Here is a 20,062-nt window from a genome sequence, read left to right as displayed (position 1 = left end):
TTATGCGTAAGCTCAGAATTTCATCTATCAGACATTTTTAAGTTAAGACGGGAACAGTGGAGGGAAACACCTGTGCAGACGTGGCCCAGTGGACGTCGCCGTCATTAATTTTAATTATCTTGCTAGCATTAACCTTTATATTTGTCAAACATGATTATTCAAAGAAAATATTTGAAATTCAGCAGAACTTTTTTGGAATAAAAGTGAGAAATTCCATTTGCACTTTTTATCCATTACAAGATTATACATACTTTGCTGTTTCAAACTAACAAATAGTTTCTGTTTTCATTTTATTTAGAAATATAATCACCAGTGTTGGCATATTTTCCCAGTGCTTTTATAATTTTATATGACATATCTTTTTAAGTTTGATAATTCAGATACACTCGGCTCATTTTTCTTTCTCCTAAAGCAGTAGCATTTTCTACATATGTAATGAAAAACAGAAAATTACTACCATGAGGAAGATAATTCAGTTGCAGCCTCCATCTCATTTCCTTGTCCATGACTATCTGGTTATTTCCAGTATAGTTTGAAATTTTCTCTTGGGTAATTGCTTTCACTTTTTTCTTAATAGAATTACACTCTAAGATGTTTTACTATGGGATTTCCCTGGAAATGAGAATAAGATTTCTTGGGTCTTATAGCTGGAAACCAGCCTCTGAGGAAAATCTCAAGACAGTTGTGAACCTTTTTTGGATTGTGGACTACACCAAAATCTGGTGCAATCCCTCTTTCCAGAAATGTTCAATCATACACATTTTGCATCCGTTTTCAGACTGTTCGTGAACCCCGACCTAAGAGTGCTGATGTAGAATAACAGGAAACACAGATACTTTCTACAGCATTGCAAACATGACTGCCCAGCCCTCACTGGAATACCTCTGGCAGTGCAGAAATGTGTGGGTCATCGAGGCAGCCTGGAGTCGCAGTTTGAATCTATGTAAACAGTGCTCCTCGAAGTCTCTGATGTTCGCTAGAGATGCCCCAGAGAGCAGCCCAATTAGTCACCCAACCTCCCTGGGCAAATTACTTCTAGGCCTATTTCCTCTTATGAAAAGTGTTGAGATCATATCGGAAGTGGCAGGATTAGAAGATTAAATGAGATACATGTAAGGAAGCTAACAGAGCACTTGGTAAGGTAAGATGTTCCATAAATGGACATTACTGCTACTGCTGCTAATGTTGGTTCCACACGTCATTATTACTTAAAGTGATTAATTTAGATGTACTTTTTCTCTGTGTTAAGTCTTAAATAATTATCTAAAGCTTCTTTCAACTTGGATATATTTGAAAATATGGTAGATAAGAGCTTTTCTTAATATAGAACATTTAATGTTATTACTGATTTTGAGTTAGAACATAATCATCACAGGAAACTGGCTAAATGTCTGAATCAGCATCTTATCTTTCAGTGGTTTATTGCTAACAATAAGGAAATTGTGGTCTGTTCTGTCACATTACTTCAAGTTGAGACAGTGTGCAGATAGAATAGGCATTGTCAGTCAGTATTGGAACCCCTGGAGGTGCTTATATTGATCTCTATCAATATTTACATGATCGATATTATAATGCTTTAGTGTAATCTTTATTCGAAATAGCTACTTGTTTTGAACTGTAATCTTTGATTGACATCTAGATTGACAAAATAATTCTGCAACAAAAGCAGAAAGAGGCAGTACTATTTTAAAAATGCATAATAAAAGAATCTGGCCAAGTAATTCCATAGGAGGTATTTAGTAGAAAGAGAACTTATCGACTTCCTGGTAAATTGACATAAAAGCAGGCATCTACCTTCCTTCAAGACTCCCATGGAAATGATAAATAGAACCTAAAAATAGAGTAAACTCTTCAAAAGTGCTAGCAGTTACAGGCAAATCCCTCAAACTTTTCAATACAGGGCAAGTAGCACCTCATAGAAGAAAGCACAAAGGGCAAATTTGTTACTCCCTCTGCTGAACAGAAGTAGCAGTTATGGGGATAACTGAAGGAACCCTGGCAGGAGGGCACCCTCAGTGAATTTTAATTTGAAGAGGTAATAAATAGAGTGGCTGGGGGCTAGTGACTCTTTGTTACTCTTTTATCTTGGTGAGTCAATGGCATTTTTGAAACTCTCAGCATTCAAACAAATTCTCTGTCAAGCAGAAGGCCAACTGGGGTTTGGTCATTTAGGCAGAATAGACACACTTGAGATCTGACCTGCACTCAAGTGTACAGCAACCTTTAAATGTAAGGGGAGCCCAGCACACTGGCTTCTGCACCAAAAGCCCCATTGCTCTGCATAGCCATCTCAGGTCCTGGCTGGTTTCTCACTCCTCTCAGACTGCTGCATCCTCCTTGTATATGCAATGCTAACTGACCAGCCCACAGCCTGAGTTTTGAGAGGGTAACTCCAACAACTGGGCTGAATGTCACGCACATCCTTTCAAAGGTCAAAAATCAATCTGTGTAGAGAGCTCTCTACATGCAAGCTTTTGTAAAGAGAAATATATCACACATAGACGTCTCACCTAAGCTCTTATAAACAAATGTATACACAAACGTACCAATATATGATTATTTAAAAAGGCCACAGTATTAAAGCAAGGAAACTTAGCTATCAAGATTCAGAATAGACTTTGGGATCAAGATGGTATAGCGATCGCATGCCAAGACTTCCCCGTTCTGTTCCTATACTTAGAAGTGACATTTAAAATTGTGTTTGTGTGTTTAAAAGATTAAAACCAAGAAAGGAACGTCTCCCTGCACCAAAACAGAGGGTAAAACTATAATAATTAAGTGAGCTCTTAATCTTCAGAGATTTACAGAGTTGAGATGAGCAGCTAAAGCAAAGGTTTCTTAACTTATAAGGGTCCAATGATTCCTGAGCAGAGGAAGCAAGGATTGTTCCTGTAGAGAATGCATTTTTTTTTAAGTTACTCATATATTAGGCATTTAAAAAAATCTCTTCAATTTAGGAACGATCTAGGCTTGCCACAAATTAAAGTCAAAAGTAAATATTCTCATTTACTACAGGTGGAAATATAATTTAGCACAACATTCTTGGGAAGCAATTTGACAGTATATATCCAGAGCTTTAAAAATACCTATTTGGAGAGTTTTTTTGAAAGTTAAAAAAACGTAATAGTAATATATTTTAACTCGATAGTTCTACCCGTTGGTATATTTTGCAAAGAAAATAATGAGAGATGTGCATAACAGTGTATATGTAATAATTTCATCACAGCATTTCTTATAATAGCAGAACTATGGATGTTCAAGTGTTACAAATTGATTGAATAATTATGTAATTTTTATTCAGCCATTTGAAAATGAGGGTAAACTTTTTCCCCTACTAAGCAATGGCCATCTGATTACAAATATTTATCTATGCAAGCCTCCTGTATCAATTCAGTTGTTCCTGTCTGAAATTAGCAATAGTTTCAGTTTTTAAATTAGAATGTCAGTAATTTCTGCTTTTTGTTATATATTTTGTTGTATTTTTTATATTCTTTTTTGTTATATGCTTTTTATGTTCCGAAGGTAATTAGAAGTTATTTAGGCAGATGAAGAAAGGTTTTATGAGAAATAGGGAAAATGCAGTACTGCAATATTTGAAGGCCTTCGTAAATTTTCTTTTACATGCAAAACTCAGACTTGATTTAGCACCTTCTTATTGTACTTATTCTAGGTCTCAAACTATCATTATTGCTTTTCTTATTTCCCCCAGAGCACATTTTTATTAACTAACATGAATTTATTAAAGGAAGAGCCATATATCTTTGGTGAAAGTAATCAATACTCTTTAAAATGGGCATTATAGTATTTACTTCTCCATAAAATAATCATGCTATTTATATATCTTTCTTTTCCTGGAATTTAGGAAAATGTTCCAAGCTCATGTGATTCTGATGCAATTAGAGAGATAATTTCACCCATTTTTATAAGGCAGACTCGTTCTCTAGTGACTTGATTGTTCAGAGCCAGATAAAAACCACTGTAAATACTGTGGTGTCTTACCATTCAAGGAAAATGGTAAATTCACATATTGTCTTGCATTGTTGCAAATTAAAAGTAGGTCACTGCTGTAATGTACCATTAAGAAAATATATCTAATTTAATCTTTGGTGATTTCTGGGAAAGAAACTATGCTTAGGTGATTTAATTTTGTGTTAAAGGGGTAAATTATTCTTAGCTTCAAGAAAAATAAGTAATTTTTTATCCTGGTACAATTCTATTTCCAGAAAAGAAATAGTGAGAAAAGAGCATATCACTTAAGAAAAGATAATCTTTTAGATTCATTACTTTATTTCATGAATTATTTATTGAGTATCTGTAGTGGGCTAGACCCTAACCTAGGCACTGAGAATAGCAGCATAAACATAGTCCTTGCCATGAAGCTCTTTAAGTAAATTGTAAGGGCAGAGATGGACAAAGTAAGTTAGAAAATAAGTAAATAACAATTCCAGACAATGATGCATATAATAAAACCACATGATGTGTAAGGTAATGTAAGTAGGGATGCTACTCTTCTTTAAAGAGCTGACATTTGATCCATGATCCAGTCAGGAGAAAAATCTATGGCAAGGATTGTTCATGCCAAATACAAAAGACCCTGAGGAAGGAGCAATTTTGACATATTTGAAAGACAGGAAAAAAGTCTGGGTATCTGATAACATCTGAGTAAGCAGGAGAATAGCATAAGATAAAGGTAGAGGTATAGAAAGGAGTCAGATCACGTAGAGCTTTGAATGCCATCCTCAGCAGTTTGGATTTTATTTTGACTATCATTGGAGCCGTTGATGGTTTAAGCAGGAGGAGTAACAACCTGATCTATGTTTAAACGATCATTCAGGCATTTGTTGGAAACTAGACTGGAAGAGTTGCAAGAGTGAAGAAATCAGAAAGACTGGTTGGCTATTGCAGTGATTAGCATGGGAAATGGTAGTAGCTTGGAGTAGGTTTAGAGTTTCAAGGAGCAAATAGTCATTTTTTAAAAAGAGAGATATACACCAGGTGTGTATAACGTTTAGAACACCTGATATTCACTTGATTTTAGCCAAAAGGCCAAGAAACAATAGAACACCTGAAATTCAGTACTGATGTTTAAACTTGGTATTCATGTGCATACAGGGTCCATGAGAAACAGAAAGTCCAGAGGCACAAAGCAATTATCCGTCATCAGCATGGAACTTAGACTACCTCGTGTTTCCCTGTTGCTCCTTCTGCACGTTAATTAACTCTTGGGTATTTGCCTTTTTCATTAAACACATTCCTGAGAATTGAAGTGCTGAAATTATTTAATTATACCAAATCTATGCTAACCCTGTGCTATTCTCTACTGGTACATAAGAAGCAAGCATAGTTCGCCAGTCATAAAAATCAGAAAGCCACCATGTTTGCAGTATTTAGTATACACAAACAAATTTCTAGTGTGAATTAATCCCAGAGCTACCACATGGTATGCATTTTCACAGGAGATCATTACCAGGAAAGTATTTCAGATATATACTTTAATCACATATACTGCCAGCAGCCATAATATATGAAGGCATGGCTAGACAAGCAAGACCTAATTTCTCCCACAAGGTAGGAATATAGTTGTCAAGGGAATTGCAGGATGTACAGTATCTAAGATTTAATCAAGTAAAAGCCTGTACACTTTAGCACTAACATAGTGAACAGACTATAGCGTAAAATGATTTCTAACACAAGGGCAGAAAAAACACAAGGACTGCTTCAAAAAGTACAGAAGACATTGATGTTAAAGTATAGTAAATTATCTCTCTTCCAAAAGATGAAACTCCCAATTCCTGCCACAATTAGATCTGACTGTAATAGTAGAATGTCTAAAGTGTAGCTCATGTTTCAAGCCTATAACGGGATGAAGAAAATGTAAATAATGCCAGAAAGTACTATTTCCCCCCAAGGCCTGAGAATGTCCTCATCCAAACTGAATGCATTTTTGGGGGTTAATGGAATAGGTATTCTCTAGGGGTCATATGAGGACAAAGCGTTAACAACTCATCTCAGAAAATACAGCAGTGGTAGCAGTGATGCTCAGTAACAGCTTTAATAATATAATAGAATGTCGTTACTACTATTACAGATAATATATGTTAATAATAGCACAGATATAGAAGATTTAAAAATTTTATCAGTTTTATAAGTTAAAAGTACTATTTTACATCAATACATCTGTGCAGCAACCCTGTGAGAGAAACATTATGATTTCCAAGTTAAAAGATATGAGAAGATCAAAGCTCGGAGCACTTAAATGATTTATTTTACTTAAGTCACATGCTGGGAAAGGACAATGCCAGAACCCTAACTCAGGTCTTTTATTATTAAGTTCTGTGAGCCTCAAAGGCATATAGTTAAGTCATTACATTACAATCGAATTGCCAATTTTTTTCCCTCTTTGGAGCATATAAAATGGTGGGCTGTGTTATGCTCATTGGTATCCTATATTTGACAAAATATGATGGCCTCTTGGAGTCTTAGCTACAAGTGAGAATACAATCTTCATAAAGTTGTTTCAAGCATAAAAAGAACTAGTATGAAAGTGCTTTGTAAAATGTAAAGCACTATGTAAATATATTAGACTATATGTTTAGAGTTTATTTTAATTAGAATCATTGGCCAAAATTTACCTCATTTTAACTAATTTTCGGTCCTTACAACTATTCAGAATAAAGCAACAGATTGCATTGGTTCAAGAAGCTTTGCTAATTTTCAATTAGATATAGAGGATACTTAACTCTTTGATTCATTGGTTTCTCAGGAATTCGGGTTGGGAGAGTATTTGTTTATTTTAGTAGAAATCTCTTCATTGTTTGATTTTTCTAGAGTAAGCATTTGTTACTTCTGAAATTTAAAGCATTTTTTTAAAGTAAAAAGAAAAATAAGCATCATGGAAACCTCAGTAAGAAATAAAAACTCTCTGTAATCATTTACAAAACAGTGCATAAAGAGGAAATAATAAGTGTATCTAGGCAAAGACCTTAAAACTGAGGATATAGAATCAAGAACTAAATCTTTAATAATATTTTTTCTAAAATTTGTGACCTCATGAACTTATCCACCAACATTACCAATTAGATTAAAAATGGTTAGTTCTTGGGCTATTGGTGTTGCTCATTTTTTCTGTAGTAACTCTCAAATGCTAATGAAAGTTAAAGTAGATAAAATATTGGGAGTGAGAACTTGTTTTGGACAAGTTCTTTTAAACTGTAGATAAATTCCTTAACCTTACTTCTGCTCCATTTATAAAATGGAAAGAAAGAGCATCATAGTCCATTACATTACAGGATAAAATGAAGTAATATTTGTGAAATTATCTTTGGTTTTTACATAAAAATTAGTTGTACTGTAAATGCTGTCTTTTCAAAAACATAGATTCATTTTTTACTTGTAGAGATGCAGAGTAGGATAGTAAAAAAAAAAAAAAGATATGCTACCGGGTTCAAATTCCAACTCCACCACCTAATAGATATGTGTTTTGGGGGTTCTTTAAGCTCTCTGAGTCTCATTTTCTTCATCTATAGGAACAAAGATATTACCAAGTAATAAGATTGTTGTAAAGATTAAGGATAATGTATATGAACTGGCTAGCTTATTAAAGATAATGTTTTTAAAGTGACTCATATCTGTTATATATTCAACATATAGCATTGTAGTTTTCATTGTTCATTTTCATTATGTAAAAGGAGTATTTTGTCCTTGCAACCTAGTCCAATATAATAAATTATTCCCTTCTTCCACCCTTTATTGTGGGAGTTTGGGGAGAGCTAGCAATCTTGAAAGGTGGTAAAAGATTTCTACTAATGTAGATTTATATAATGTATCATTATTAAATTACTCCACTGAAAATACATAAGAAACCATATGCTAAAACCCCTGAAAACAATGGGAAAGTAACATTTCACCCTTTAAAGTAACAGAAAATTTTGGATAGGAAACCCAGCTTCAATTCAAATTTATTTCATGGATATAGGGTTTTAAATAATAAAGAGGTTTATGTCTAACTGGCAGCCTCAAGGGCTCTCTACATTTTGTGCAGTCTTGTATATGGAGAGAGAGGCCTTGATGAACTTGTATAGAAGGTAGAAATACTAAAATTGCTTAGGAATGGGTGCAAGTAGCCACCAGTTCACTGCAAACCTTTAAACTACACTTTCACATTCATTGCACTCACCTGAGGAAAATAAGCCATATAGATAACTGAATGTTCCAGTAAGTGCAAAGGCCCTGAGGCAGGAGAGTGCCTGGTATGTTTGAGAAAAACAAAAAAGTAAATATGGGTGGAGAGGTCCAGCTCATTGTATCATTCAGTCCTCTCAGCCTAATCATTCACTTTTAGATACTCCGTTTTTCTCCCCTGATTTATTCTTTCTTAGGACTCATACTGTGTTTTTGTTTGTTTACTCATTTATTATCTATATCCTTTATTAGAATATGAGCTCCATGGAAACGGATCTTGAATGTCTTGTTCACTACATTTTAGGTAATATGTAGAACAGTATCTGGCACATAGTAGGTGTTCATGCGATAGTTATATTTTATAATTGTGATTAATATCTAATAAGTATATTTAACATATATGTGAGTGTTTAATATATATGTTTTAATATTATTTACTTGGGAGTGAACTTAAAATAATGAGGCACCATTTTTATTTGCCAGAGGTCCATATTTTAAGAATGATTGTCAATCTACAGCACACTATCGATAGATGTTTCTCAATTCAACTCTTTTGGAGGGCATCCTATCTGTGTCTCTAGGAATCTAAAGTGTACCTTTTTAGTTTCACTTCTAGGAATCTATCATACAGAAATTAATACCCATTCATATGCAGGAATCTAACAAACAGACATACCCACTTATGTATACAAATAGAGGTCGAGTAGTCAGTTCTACCAACATTTATTGAGTACCTGTGTATCAGACACTGAGGAGAGAAGACTTGCTCTGCTGATAGTGAGGGTGTCCCTGTAGTGGAAAGCAGCCAGTGAGGCTCGCTCATGAAATAGGTGAGGCTTGAGGAAGAACAGAATGAACTCTTCTTGTACATATAGAGCCTACGCAGGGTACCACACGCCATCAGTGGGACTTTCTGACCTAAATATTTTCATAAATGACCATACCTTTTTTCGAAGCAACAGATCTGATCAAAGGGAAGTAAGACTACAGGCAGTTAGCTTCCTGTACAGAAAGCCATGAATGTGAGTGAGGGCGATGCACTATAAAGAGCATTAGAGATGAGAAAAGAAAGAAACCAAAGTAGGTCTGTAAGGGTGGGCCTCACACAGCTCAGGCAGAAAACGAATGTGAATGATGCTCTCTCAAAGTTGATGGTTAACCAATGCATGCTAAGCTGTTATAATAGGGAAGCACTTCAACTATCCTAACATCTGCTGGAGTTGTAGTTCTACCAAAAGAATTTAAAGATGTGATTGTTTAATTATGTACATATCTGGACATGCACCACAGATTCCATGAAAGCAGTTTGTCTTGTTTTATCCTGTTTTGTTTTGTTTTAAAGTTCAAGTTAAATGGGTTTGGTCTTATGTTTAGAGACCATGGATAGGAATGTGGCTTGTGGGGTAAGAGATTTTAAAAGTATATATAATTACTAACAGTCTCAGTAGGAAAGAAAAGGTAAAGGTATACAAATAAATTGGGGGAAGCTTCACAGATCCCATTGATGAGCTTGGATGTTTCAACAAATATATAAAAGCCAGACAAAGAAACAACCTGGAACAGGAACTCTTAAGAGTAGCGGCAGGAAAGTTAAAGTCGGGATTAACTTAAGTTTTATAAAAATTAAAGATGAGAAGGGCTATTATTGGAAGCAGTAATGAAGATAAGAAGAAAATTTGATATGTTAAATTAACATAGAGGGGGAAAGTCTAAGTTAGCGTGGTAGACACACTCTAGGTGGTCTGCAAGATTCTTGCTTCCTGGTGTCCATGTCCTTGTACGATTCCCTCCCCTGGAGTATGTGCCAGACCTGAGATTTACTCGTAGCCCATAGAATGCAGCAGCAGTGGTGACAGGATGTACATGATAATATTGCACAAGATTTTAGCGCTCATTTTGCTGGAGTCTTTGTCTGTTTCCTGGGTTCAAAAAGTGAGCTGCTATGTTGGGAGACCCCCATGAGGGCAGCCTCAGACAGACAGCCGGGGAAATTGAACGCTTCAATTCTATAACCGCAAGAAATTGAATTATGTTGACAGTAGCAAAATTTTCCCCAATCAAGCCTCAAATGAGACCACATCTTTATGATACTGTAAGCAGAGGACTCAGCTAAGCCTTGCCCAGACTCCTGACCTACAGAAACTGTGAGATGATAAAATATATGTGTGTTATTTTAAGCTGGCAGCAGTGCTGTAGTTCATTACACAGCAGTAGAAAATTAATATCATAAACTACTGTCCTTTGCTTCTATCTTCCCAGTTGAGAAAATGAAATTCTAAGTGGCACGGCTAGAATTTTCCCAGGGTTAAAAGATCCCCCTCTGTCAGAGTAAGAAACGAATTACATTCTTTGAGCTCTGAATGAGCTTCATGAATCGACCCTCACACTCTGCATGACATGACTCCTTCCTGTCTTGCCCACCTCTTTAACTCTTTTCTATCCAATAGAGGGGAAGTTAGGGAAACAGAAGTTTACCCTTTACATACTTAACAAAGCACAGCAGCCTCCAGAAGCAGACAGCTGTTGTGTGTTAGAAATGCTGTCATGAATCTTCCTGATCAAAGCATCTCTCCCTCCTCACCATGTGATGTAGTCTCATTCAGGTTAACTTCCTCAGTACCTGTCACAATGCTTCACACATAGCTGATGCTCCGTGACTGATGAATGAATGAATTCCTTGTTAAATTACCAAACCCATAAATCCAGTAAGAAAGAAGGAATCACCCTTCCCTCCAAAGAAGGTATTTTTTTCCTTTTTAGACTTTGGGGAGTGAAAAGACAAGCATTACATTTGTTTGTGTATAGGGAAGCAAATGAATGAACCCCAAGAATATAGAGATGAGTGAAATGCTTTTTGTAAGTAAAAGAAACCTTAAAGCCTAATATAAATACTGATTTTCATAATCCTGTTTTTTTTTTTCTTCTTAATCTACAGAGGTCTGTTTAGTTTTGTGTGAGGCATATTCACTGTTGGTAGATGCCAAAAGCTTAATTGTCTGATGCCAAATGATCCTGACATAATAGACTCATTTGTTATGTCTCCATTCTCTATCCTCACATCACATAAAAGTACGAACCTTTTATAACTTGACAGTAATTGAAATGCCTTTATCTTTTATTCATTTTATTTTCAGCTTCTCTCTTTGTAGACCCCTAGTGGAAACAATTTTAACATTATTCATTCCTGTTTGCTATATCAAATGCCTGGTACATTACTAGCAATTTATGAATTCTTTATAAATACTTTTGTTAATTTATTCCTAATTGTCTTGTTTCATATTACTGATGACAAAATGCTCAAAAGATTTGGTTTCATTTACATAACATATAAGTAGAAAATGGGCAAAAATATATGTTTGCTTTTACTGTTCATTTCAGAAATGTGATATCATTTTAATCTAAACTAAGGAAATAAAAATATTTCAATGAATAATGTCATTATTTCGGAATTAGGAAATTATGTACCTGTTGAATTGAAACCTTGATTTAAAAAAAAAAAGTGAATTGATAAAAAGTGAAAGATACTCAGTGGCCACGTGTAGTGCCTAAGAATGTGGTTAGTTTTTAAAAATTTAACAAGTATTGTATTATTTCTCCTCTACAGCCTATTTTCTAGTTGTCTTTAGTACATAAACCAAACCACATCACTCCCCAAGTCAAAACTCTCCAATCACGTCCCATCACACTAAAAATAAGATGCAAACTACAAAGTTCTTCATTTCTGGCCCTAGGCAGCTGCCTGCTCTCATAGTTTGCCACTCCTCCACTGCTTACACTACACCAGCCATGTTGGTCTTTTTGTAGTTCTTCAAAGGTGCCAAACTCATTTCCAGCCCATTGCCTTTGTATTTGCTATCCATCTCCCTGGAATAATCTTCCTTCAGATCTTCACAGGAGCTTTAGGCTCACTCACTTCACTCAGAACTGTGCTCTAATGTTATCTTTTGAAAGAGGCTTTTCCTGGCCACTCTATCTAAAATACAAGTCCCCATCATCATCACTAATCACTCAGGATTCCTCTACTCTAATTTGTTTTTCTTAGTAGCACTGATTGCCACCTGAAATTGTGTCTCCCTCTCTATATAATATATATATATATATATATATAATATTGGAAGGCAAGGTTGTTACTTGTTCACCACCGTAGGCTCAGAATCCATTACAGCAGTTACACAATACATGTTAATTGAATAACTAAATGAATGAAGATCATTGAGGTAGATTTTAAGGACTAAGCAACAGTTGAAGAGAAAAACAAGGAAGAGAAGTAAAAATGACTCTGAATTTTTGAGCCTGGATTATTGGAGGGTGGTAGAACCATTAAAAATCATAAGGAACTCAGAAGGAAAGACAGATCTGGGAAGTAAGAGAGACAAGTTCTACATTAGACTTTAGAAATGCTGGTAGATATCTAGAGGGAGATTGGGAGAGAGATTAGAATTGGAGATGTTGTTTGGGGATTATTCATGTAGTTTTGAGAGCTGAAGTCCAAATATTGTATAGAAAAAGTGTAACAAGAGAAGAAGAAAAAGCCCTTCGGGGTCAGCTCAGAAGAAGAGGGACCAGATGGAGAGCAGTCAGGATGCTGGAAGTAGAAATGAAGATGGATTATTGGAAGGCAAAAAAGAAAAGTCCACAAAGAAGAAAATTTCACGGTGTGATAAGTGGTGCTAAATGCTGTTAACAAGAGGACAAAATGTGAGGATAAATTGGCTGTAAGCATTTGTGACCTTTAAGAGAAAATCTTCAGTGGATTGGTGAGGGCAGAAACACATTTTATACTAGCACTGTCTTGAATATAGTTTAATCTTTCTTCTGCGATTCACAAGACTTTCAGTCTCTTAAGACCTTGTGGTCATTTTGTAAATATCAGTTATGTAACTCTGTAGTTTAAAAGGTGTAGGATTAAGGAAAAAAGATATAGGAAATTAAACTAAATTGATACTGACCCTACAGTGTATATTAGAAATTACTTAATCTGAACCAATTCCTGCCTGTGCCTGGGTTTCTGTGACTTTCTGGTGACGGATATAGTGTGCTCTGATAGCTGTCAACAAAGTGTCTTTTAAAAGTGTGTGTAGTTTTTCTAAATTGAGAAGTGCTAAAATAAAAGGGAAAATGTTAATTAGGCCAGCAATATTTTTATTTTATTATGTGCTGACATAAAACTATGTTAAAATTTATTTTCATTATTTCGAAAAGATCTGAAAAGAGTGAATAAGTAGGAAAAATTGCTTATAATTCACCAAGAGACAATAATTATTTACATTTTTACTGAACCACTTTCAGTCTTTTATTTCAGTTTATTAAAACTTATGCATTATTTTTTATAAAATAAGAGGAATATAGTGGCCAAGAGCAGGGGTTCAAGGATCAGGCTGCCTGGGTTCAAATCCCACCTGTGGCTCTTATAAGCAGCATGATATTGATGAGTTTCATAACCTCTGTGCTTCAGTCTCCTCACCTGTAAAATGTAATCTTACTTGTCCTAATATCTGATATACAAAAGAGTTTATTTCATACTCTTTCCACCTTTCCAAGCTCATCTGTTCTATTTTCCCCCTCCACTGGCACTCGCCGGGAAGATTTCACATTCCTTGTGTCATTTTATCTACCATTCTCCTGATGTTCTGTGTTTTTGTCAATTGTCTTGATATGCTAATGTTATTTACAGGTTTAATCTAGGTTGGGAGCCACCTCTATTCCTGGAGACTAAGCTAATATGAGAAACTGAGGAACCCAGTTGAGGGTTATAGTTGTCTACAATGGCCATAAAGTTGCATTGCGCTGTGCCCCCACATTAAAGTCAAATAGGACCTGGATACATTCCGAAATAAAAAAGGATAATAAACTAATTAAAGTGTTTGATTGTCTGCATCAGAGTTATTATCCTAAAAAGCCATTAACCATGCAATGATAATCAAATGACTGGATGGGCTGTTAACAGAAATATGTCCCTTAGGGCACCACATTTCAACTGTGTGCGCCATGTGCAGACTATGTGATAGAAATGTTTCTAAGACTAGGCTAAATGTGAGCTTTTCAAATGATAAAGAACCCAAGAGAAAAAAAAAAAGTGTTCTTTTGTTTACTTCAGGAAAAGATTAGCATTTATTTTCAATATCTTTAAAGAAAAAGGTGGGTGTAGGGGGAGTGGTGAGATTAAGAAAGATGGCTTTGTTAGCCTCCTGCTTAGAATAATTGATCAAATAGCGTCAGGGCAGAACATAATCATAAAAGATGCAATACCTTTTGGCTCTGTCACCGAAAACAAAACTAAGCTCTGAGCTCTCCCCATTGAACTCAGTGGGTCCTTTGGGTAAGCGCTCGTATTTCCCAGAGCTAAACTTGATTTTGAGTGTTTGGCACCCTTTCAATTAGTCTCCTGATCTGAGGCTCAGGAAAAAAATAGTCAAAGTATCTATAATATTTTTTTCTTTGAGAACAAGGTTTTTGTCAACCTTAGCTGTTTTTGGAAAACACCTTTGCTCTGTCCTAGTACTGTAATGTATGTTGTTATTTGAGGTTGGAAATATTTTTATTGATAAGATACTGACAAGGTTCTATGAAGTGTGCATTGCTATGCTTTGGGTTGGAGAGTTTTTATGAACATCAAAATGCTATTGTTTTATTGCTTGAGAAGATGATGATTTGACATTAACTTAAGGAAACAGACTGCTTCAGGTTTTTCTAAGTATCTTGGCAGTAAATCAACCTTCAAAGACTTCCTTAGGAAACACATTGACTCTTTTTAAAAATATAAGTGCATTTCATTAAACGTAGTTCTTAAATCATCTACCTCTTTTTTCTAATACAAAGATAAGAAAAATATGTCAATATGTAATATGACTTCCTGGAGATTTGAACAAAAAAAGTTTGGATATACTTAATCCAATTTCATAGTTCTTACTATGTTTTCATTTGTTAGGCATTGACTTAAGAGGAAGGTCACATTCGTGTGGCACCCTGACTCAGCTCATCATCCTGAAGTTTTCTTATAAAGAGTGACTAATTGTATACTTCTTCACAAATAGAAGTAAAAAATTTGTTCATGTATTTTCTAAATTTTTAACTGCAACTAGTTTTTATTATTCAGAGTAAAAACCATCGTTTTTTCTCCTTAATAAAATGCAATGATACAGTTATATTAAAATAAGCTGTTCAGTAGAATATTCGACTTTAATTTTTTATTTAAAAATTTTTTCAATTACATTTAAAAATTAAATATTTTTAGTTTTAGGTGTACAGCACAGTGGTTAGACATTTATATAACTTACAAAGTGATACCCTCTTTTCAATCACAGTTTAAAATAGTAAATTCATCAGCAGACTCCTGCTGGTAGTGAATCTGAAGCCCAGAGTTCTAAAGCAATCACAAAGGGAAGCAGACCTAAATAATGAGAACATTTGTTAGGATACAGAGATGTCGTCTTCCAGCACCTAGGATTATTTTTCAAATTTACAATTCAGGAGTCAAATCTGAACTAATCAAAAATAATTTATGTGCTTGGTTTAACCATGGCGAGAAATGACTAAGACTTCTTCAATTCTATTCTGAATCGTTAACAAAAAGTTTAGTTTAGTGAAGTTCTCTTACCTTAGTCTAGGTAGTTCAATATAGGAGTAAAGACAAAGTCAAGGAAATAATGCTTTGTTTGATTATTTATATTTAAATGGAAACATCTGAGCCTACTTTATTATGTCTCAAGGAAAAATGTTGAAACATACACATTTATAAACATAATTTTTAAAATGCTCAAAGGCGATAATATCTTTTCCTAAAGACCTGACAAGTACTGTCAAAACATTGCTGTGGGGTACGTTTGCATTTGAGAACGTAGTTTAAATATTTTGTTGTCAAAGTATTTCATGATATTCGTGTTATTTCCAAAGACCATTAGTGCCTAAATATGTGTTTACCGTAATAACACATTCAATAAACCATTAAGGCGAACAAATCTATCAGAATGTACAGGACAGCAAGTATACTTTCTTTTTGGTTTAATTGTTGACTTGCCATGTGACATGTCAAATTTCCCCATCTTTACTGCCTAATGATGTTACGGAAACTTAATTGGTATTTAAAACAATTTTAAGATTTCCAGATAAAAGATTTCACGGAAGCACAAGTTTTACTATCTGGCTTTCTGTCTAGTGGTTGCTGTTAGTATACACTGAATATAAATTTCCTTGAATATGAAGGTTACATGTTAAGATGATGAAAGGGTCAAAAATTATAATTATGGTTATAGCTAATTATCATGTAGATTAACCAAAAGTAATTACAAAGCAGTTAATTGTTAACTTTTGTTTAAACATGATTTTTCTTATTTGAGTGGAAGACAAAAAAAAAATATATTGTGCCTTTGTGCTCTTCTGTTATAGCAGTGCTCTGTTATGTGACCTAGATTTCAAGTCTCTGTAGTATTTCCTGTACAAAACCAGTGTATTCCCTCTCTGAACACCTACCACTAATAAAATATGAGTCAGCTACATAGAGATACGCTAAAGTCTTTAATAAAAACCTTTTATTAGTAAAAAACAAGTACATAGCGCTATTATGATGCAGATGAGCTAATAAGCTAAGTATAATTAAGAATCTTTTTAGAGGGAAATTTCTCAGGGGGTTAAGTATTTAAAAGATCTACTCTTAAGGTTTTTTTTTAAGAATATGCTTTTTTGTATACATAAAGAAATTTCTCATGTCTGTGTCTGATGTAATCTTAGAATTCTTGGTAGGCAGAAATTGTGAGTCTTTAACTTGATAATTTACTAAACAAATATTTTTGGATTTGTTCAAAGAATCTTTCCTGTTACTAAAATCCTCTATTATAATCTCATTCTTTTTTTTTTTTTTTTTTTTTTTTTTTTACTTAGTATTTATACTCTGGAAAGCAAGCAAACAGCTGTCCTGTTCTGTCATATGACATGTGATATGGCAGATTTCAGCCATACAATATAGCCTGTTCTCTTGGCCCAGCCCTTAGTATAGAAAAGATTGGTCATGAAATTTTCCCTTTGTAGCCCATTCATATTTTTGATGATGACCACAGGTCTTAGGTAACCATTATGCTATAACAACGTTACTGTGAGGAAATTGGAAAGACTTAAGGTTACTTCACTGTACATGTATCACATGGTCAAACACTCTGGCCTTGACTAAGTAGCACAATACTCATTTAAGAATTATGTATCTCAAAGAAAAATAGATCCATCTAAATTGGCTATACCGATAATCAGAAAATAAAATGATAGTTTCAGCTGTATCTAAATAATATCAAACATCTGTATTATAATTGAAATACTGACTTGTCTAGCTATTTCCAAAAGTATAGATATGTACAGTAGGTGAGTAAAACAACTGCACGATTGATTGAATAAATTTATGTTACCATAGCCTCGGAGTATTACCGTAAAACATTCTTCTTTAGCATCTGCTCTCTCTCTTAATCATATCTTCACTTCTCTTCCTTCCTTCTTGTTCTTCCTTTCTTCAACAAATATTGACTAGCACCTACTATGCATCAGACTGTGTATTGTGTGAGGGAATAACACAGATGTGGCCTTCCTGGAGCACCCACTTGGTGGGGAATAATGGGACTTTTTAAAAAGTTTAATTATATACTTAATAATTGTGGTAAGTGTTCTAAAGAACAAAAATAAAGTGTTATTTATTTATTCAGCAAACATTTTTGAGGGCCTACTATATGTCAAGCATTTTGCTAGGTTTATAGTAGACAGGGACGAATGAAATAGCATGATCCCCATCTTCATAGAGCTTATAGTTTAGTTGAGGAAAACAAACAATAAACAGGAAAACCAATAAATAGATCATATCAAACTGAGAAAGTGCTATGTCTATAGTGCATATGTTCCTCTGATAGAAATGGAGGGATTATAAGGAATGTTCATCTACATCTTAAGCTTTAAGACTTGAATGACTAGGAGGCAGCCATGTAATGAGCAAGGAGAGAGCATTCGGGCCAAGATAAAGAGCTGCCTACTCCAGGAAGTGAAAGGAAGCCAGAATAGATTCATTTAGTGAGATCTGGAAGATTCAGGGAGGATCAGTTTATGAGAAATAAACCAAAACTTGATTTTGGAAAAATTAAGTATAATTTGCCTGTGAAACATCTACGTGGAGATATTATTGGGAAGTTTCTTATACTAGTCTTGGAGTCAAAAGAAAGAGCTAGGCTGGCCAAATTTGAGAGTCATCAGCATACATAAAGGTTTTAAAACTATAGAGGTCATAAGACCACCTAGGATAAGAATAGAAATTGAGAAAAGAAAGAGATCCAAGACTGAATCCTAGGAACATTTAGAGGTCTATAGAAAAAGAAGAAACTGGACTTAAAAGATAGCTGGAAAATAAGACAAGAGTACTGTTGTGGAAACCAAGAAAAACTGAATGGTTTTAAAAGCATGTGCTTTCGAACAGTTAAGTAATTATCCTGGTTGATAGTAAAAAAAAAAAAAATTTAAATTATTCTCAATAAATTTTAAGTGATTCCTTAATCATTTGTTGATTTGTTTGTTTGTTTGTTTGGAACCACGTTCTCCAAAAAATAGAAATTACCCTAACCAGCTTAACCAGCTCACTTTCTTCTCCCTGTGAAGCATCCTGCTATACGTGGGTAATGCCCACTCCTGTGTAGCAGGCCTCTTTCTGGTACCACCATTAGTGAACTTAATGCTACCAGTTGAACTATGTATCAGAGTCAGCTGGGTTTGTTTCCAAAACGATTAGTGCCAGTCATAATTGCTACTATAAATTCCTTGTATAAGTCGTAATTTGATGACATAAGAATATGGAAAGAAAAAGTTGTTTTTGCAAAAACTAAGATGAATGCTTTAGAGAGATTTCATAAAGGTGAGCTAATGATTAGATGTGAGATAGTCTTCTATAAAATATTGGGGGAAATTGTAAAAGTCTAGAATTCTGTTCTTGGATTGTTTTATAACTTTTTAACTCTCAATCCACTTTAAAGAAATCGAAACTGTAAATGATAGCCAATGCATTCTGAGTGTGGTTTCTGCAAAAAGAACAATAGAGAACCTTAATCAGAGGACTAATCAACAAACAAAAGACTTTGACCCAATAAAGACTGACAAATGAATATATATTTATATGTTTCTATTTAAAATAAAATAGATAAATACAGGTAGATAAATTAAAAATACATTCATTACCTTATATCCACTATATATATACTACCTTAACTAATGGTTAATCTTCTACTATAACCAAATATCTTCATATTCAGTTCTAGTACATTTCAGATAATTCATAGGTGAACTTTACTCAGCCTGTATTCAGTAATAAAATATATCAATAAGTTATTACTGAATAAATGAAATCTTACAATATAAGTATATTTCTTTTCTTTCATAGATTTGAAATTTAAGTACTGCCAACAAGGAAAATTAGTCTTTGGATGTTTTGGATTTTCTAAGCATATGCATCTAGCCTTTGTATTTCTCTGCTTTAATCATACTTCTAAGAATGTATTTGATTACTCACTAAATCAAACCAACATTATAATCTCACTTTTATTTTCAACATATAACCACAGTTAAGGTTGCTAAAGCATACCTCTCAAGTAGAAAATATTATAAGTTAAAAGGATTTACTCCTTTATTTTGTGAAATTCTCTTTTCAATTAATTTTAGACCTTTCCCAAGATACTTAAAGGGTATGATAAAGAATAATTTTTAATACTGCTACATTTAAAATATCAGTTTAAATATCAGAAATAACCTCTATAAATATATCAGCAAACATTTAATTTTTTATCAGTGTTTTCAAATTATAATTCATATTCAGCAGTCAGATTGTCAGTGATCAATGTGTGATGGCGAGTAAAGTTGGTAGGTCATA

At 34.2% G+C, this 20,062-nt stretch overlaps 1 protein-coding gene across 10 annotated transcripts in view; it reads left to right on the top strand.

The window, feature by feature from the left end:
- STXBP4 (syntaxin binding protein 4) overlaps positions 1-20,062 on the top strand; it is a 149,539-nt gene that overhangs the window by 74,249 nt on the left and 55,228 nt on the right. The window contains exon 18 of one of the 10 annotated variants that reach the window (XM_036223395.1): positions 779-5,661. The exons of the other annotated variants lie outside the window; for them this stretch is intronic. Within the exon in view, the coding sequence (XP_036079288.1) occupies positions 779-789 (11 nt within the window). The 3' untranslated portion in view covers positions 790-5,661. Of the gene's footprint in view, positions 1-778; positions 5,662-20,062 lie in introns of those variants that run through there. 10 annotated transcript variants of the gene reach the window in all.

This window comes from Rousettus aegyptiacus, unplaced genomic scaffold, assembly GCF_014176215.1.
Source record: "Rousettus aegyptiacus isolate mRouAeg1 unplaced genomic scaffold, mRouAeg1.p scaffold_m13_p_6, whole genome shotgun sequence".
NCBI classification, from domain to species: Eukaryota; Metazoa; Chordata; class Mammalia; order Chiroptera; family Pteropodidae; genus Rousettus; species Rousettus aegyptiacus.
The sequence above is the reverse complement of the archived record's forward strand: the minus strand, read 5'-3'. Positions and strand labels throughout refer to the sequence as shown.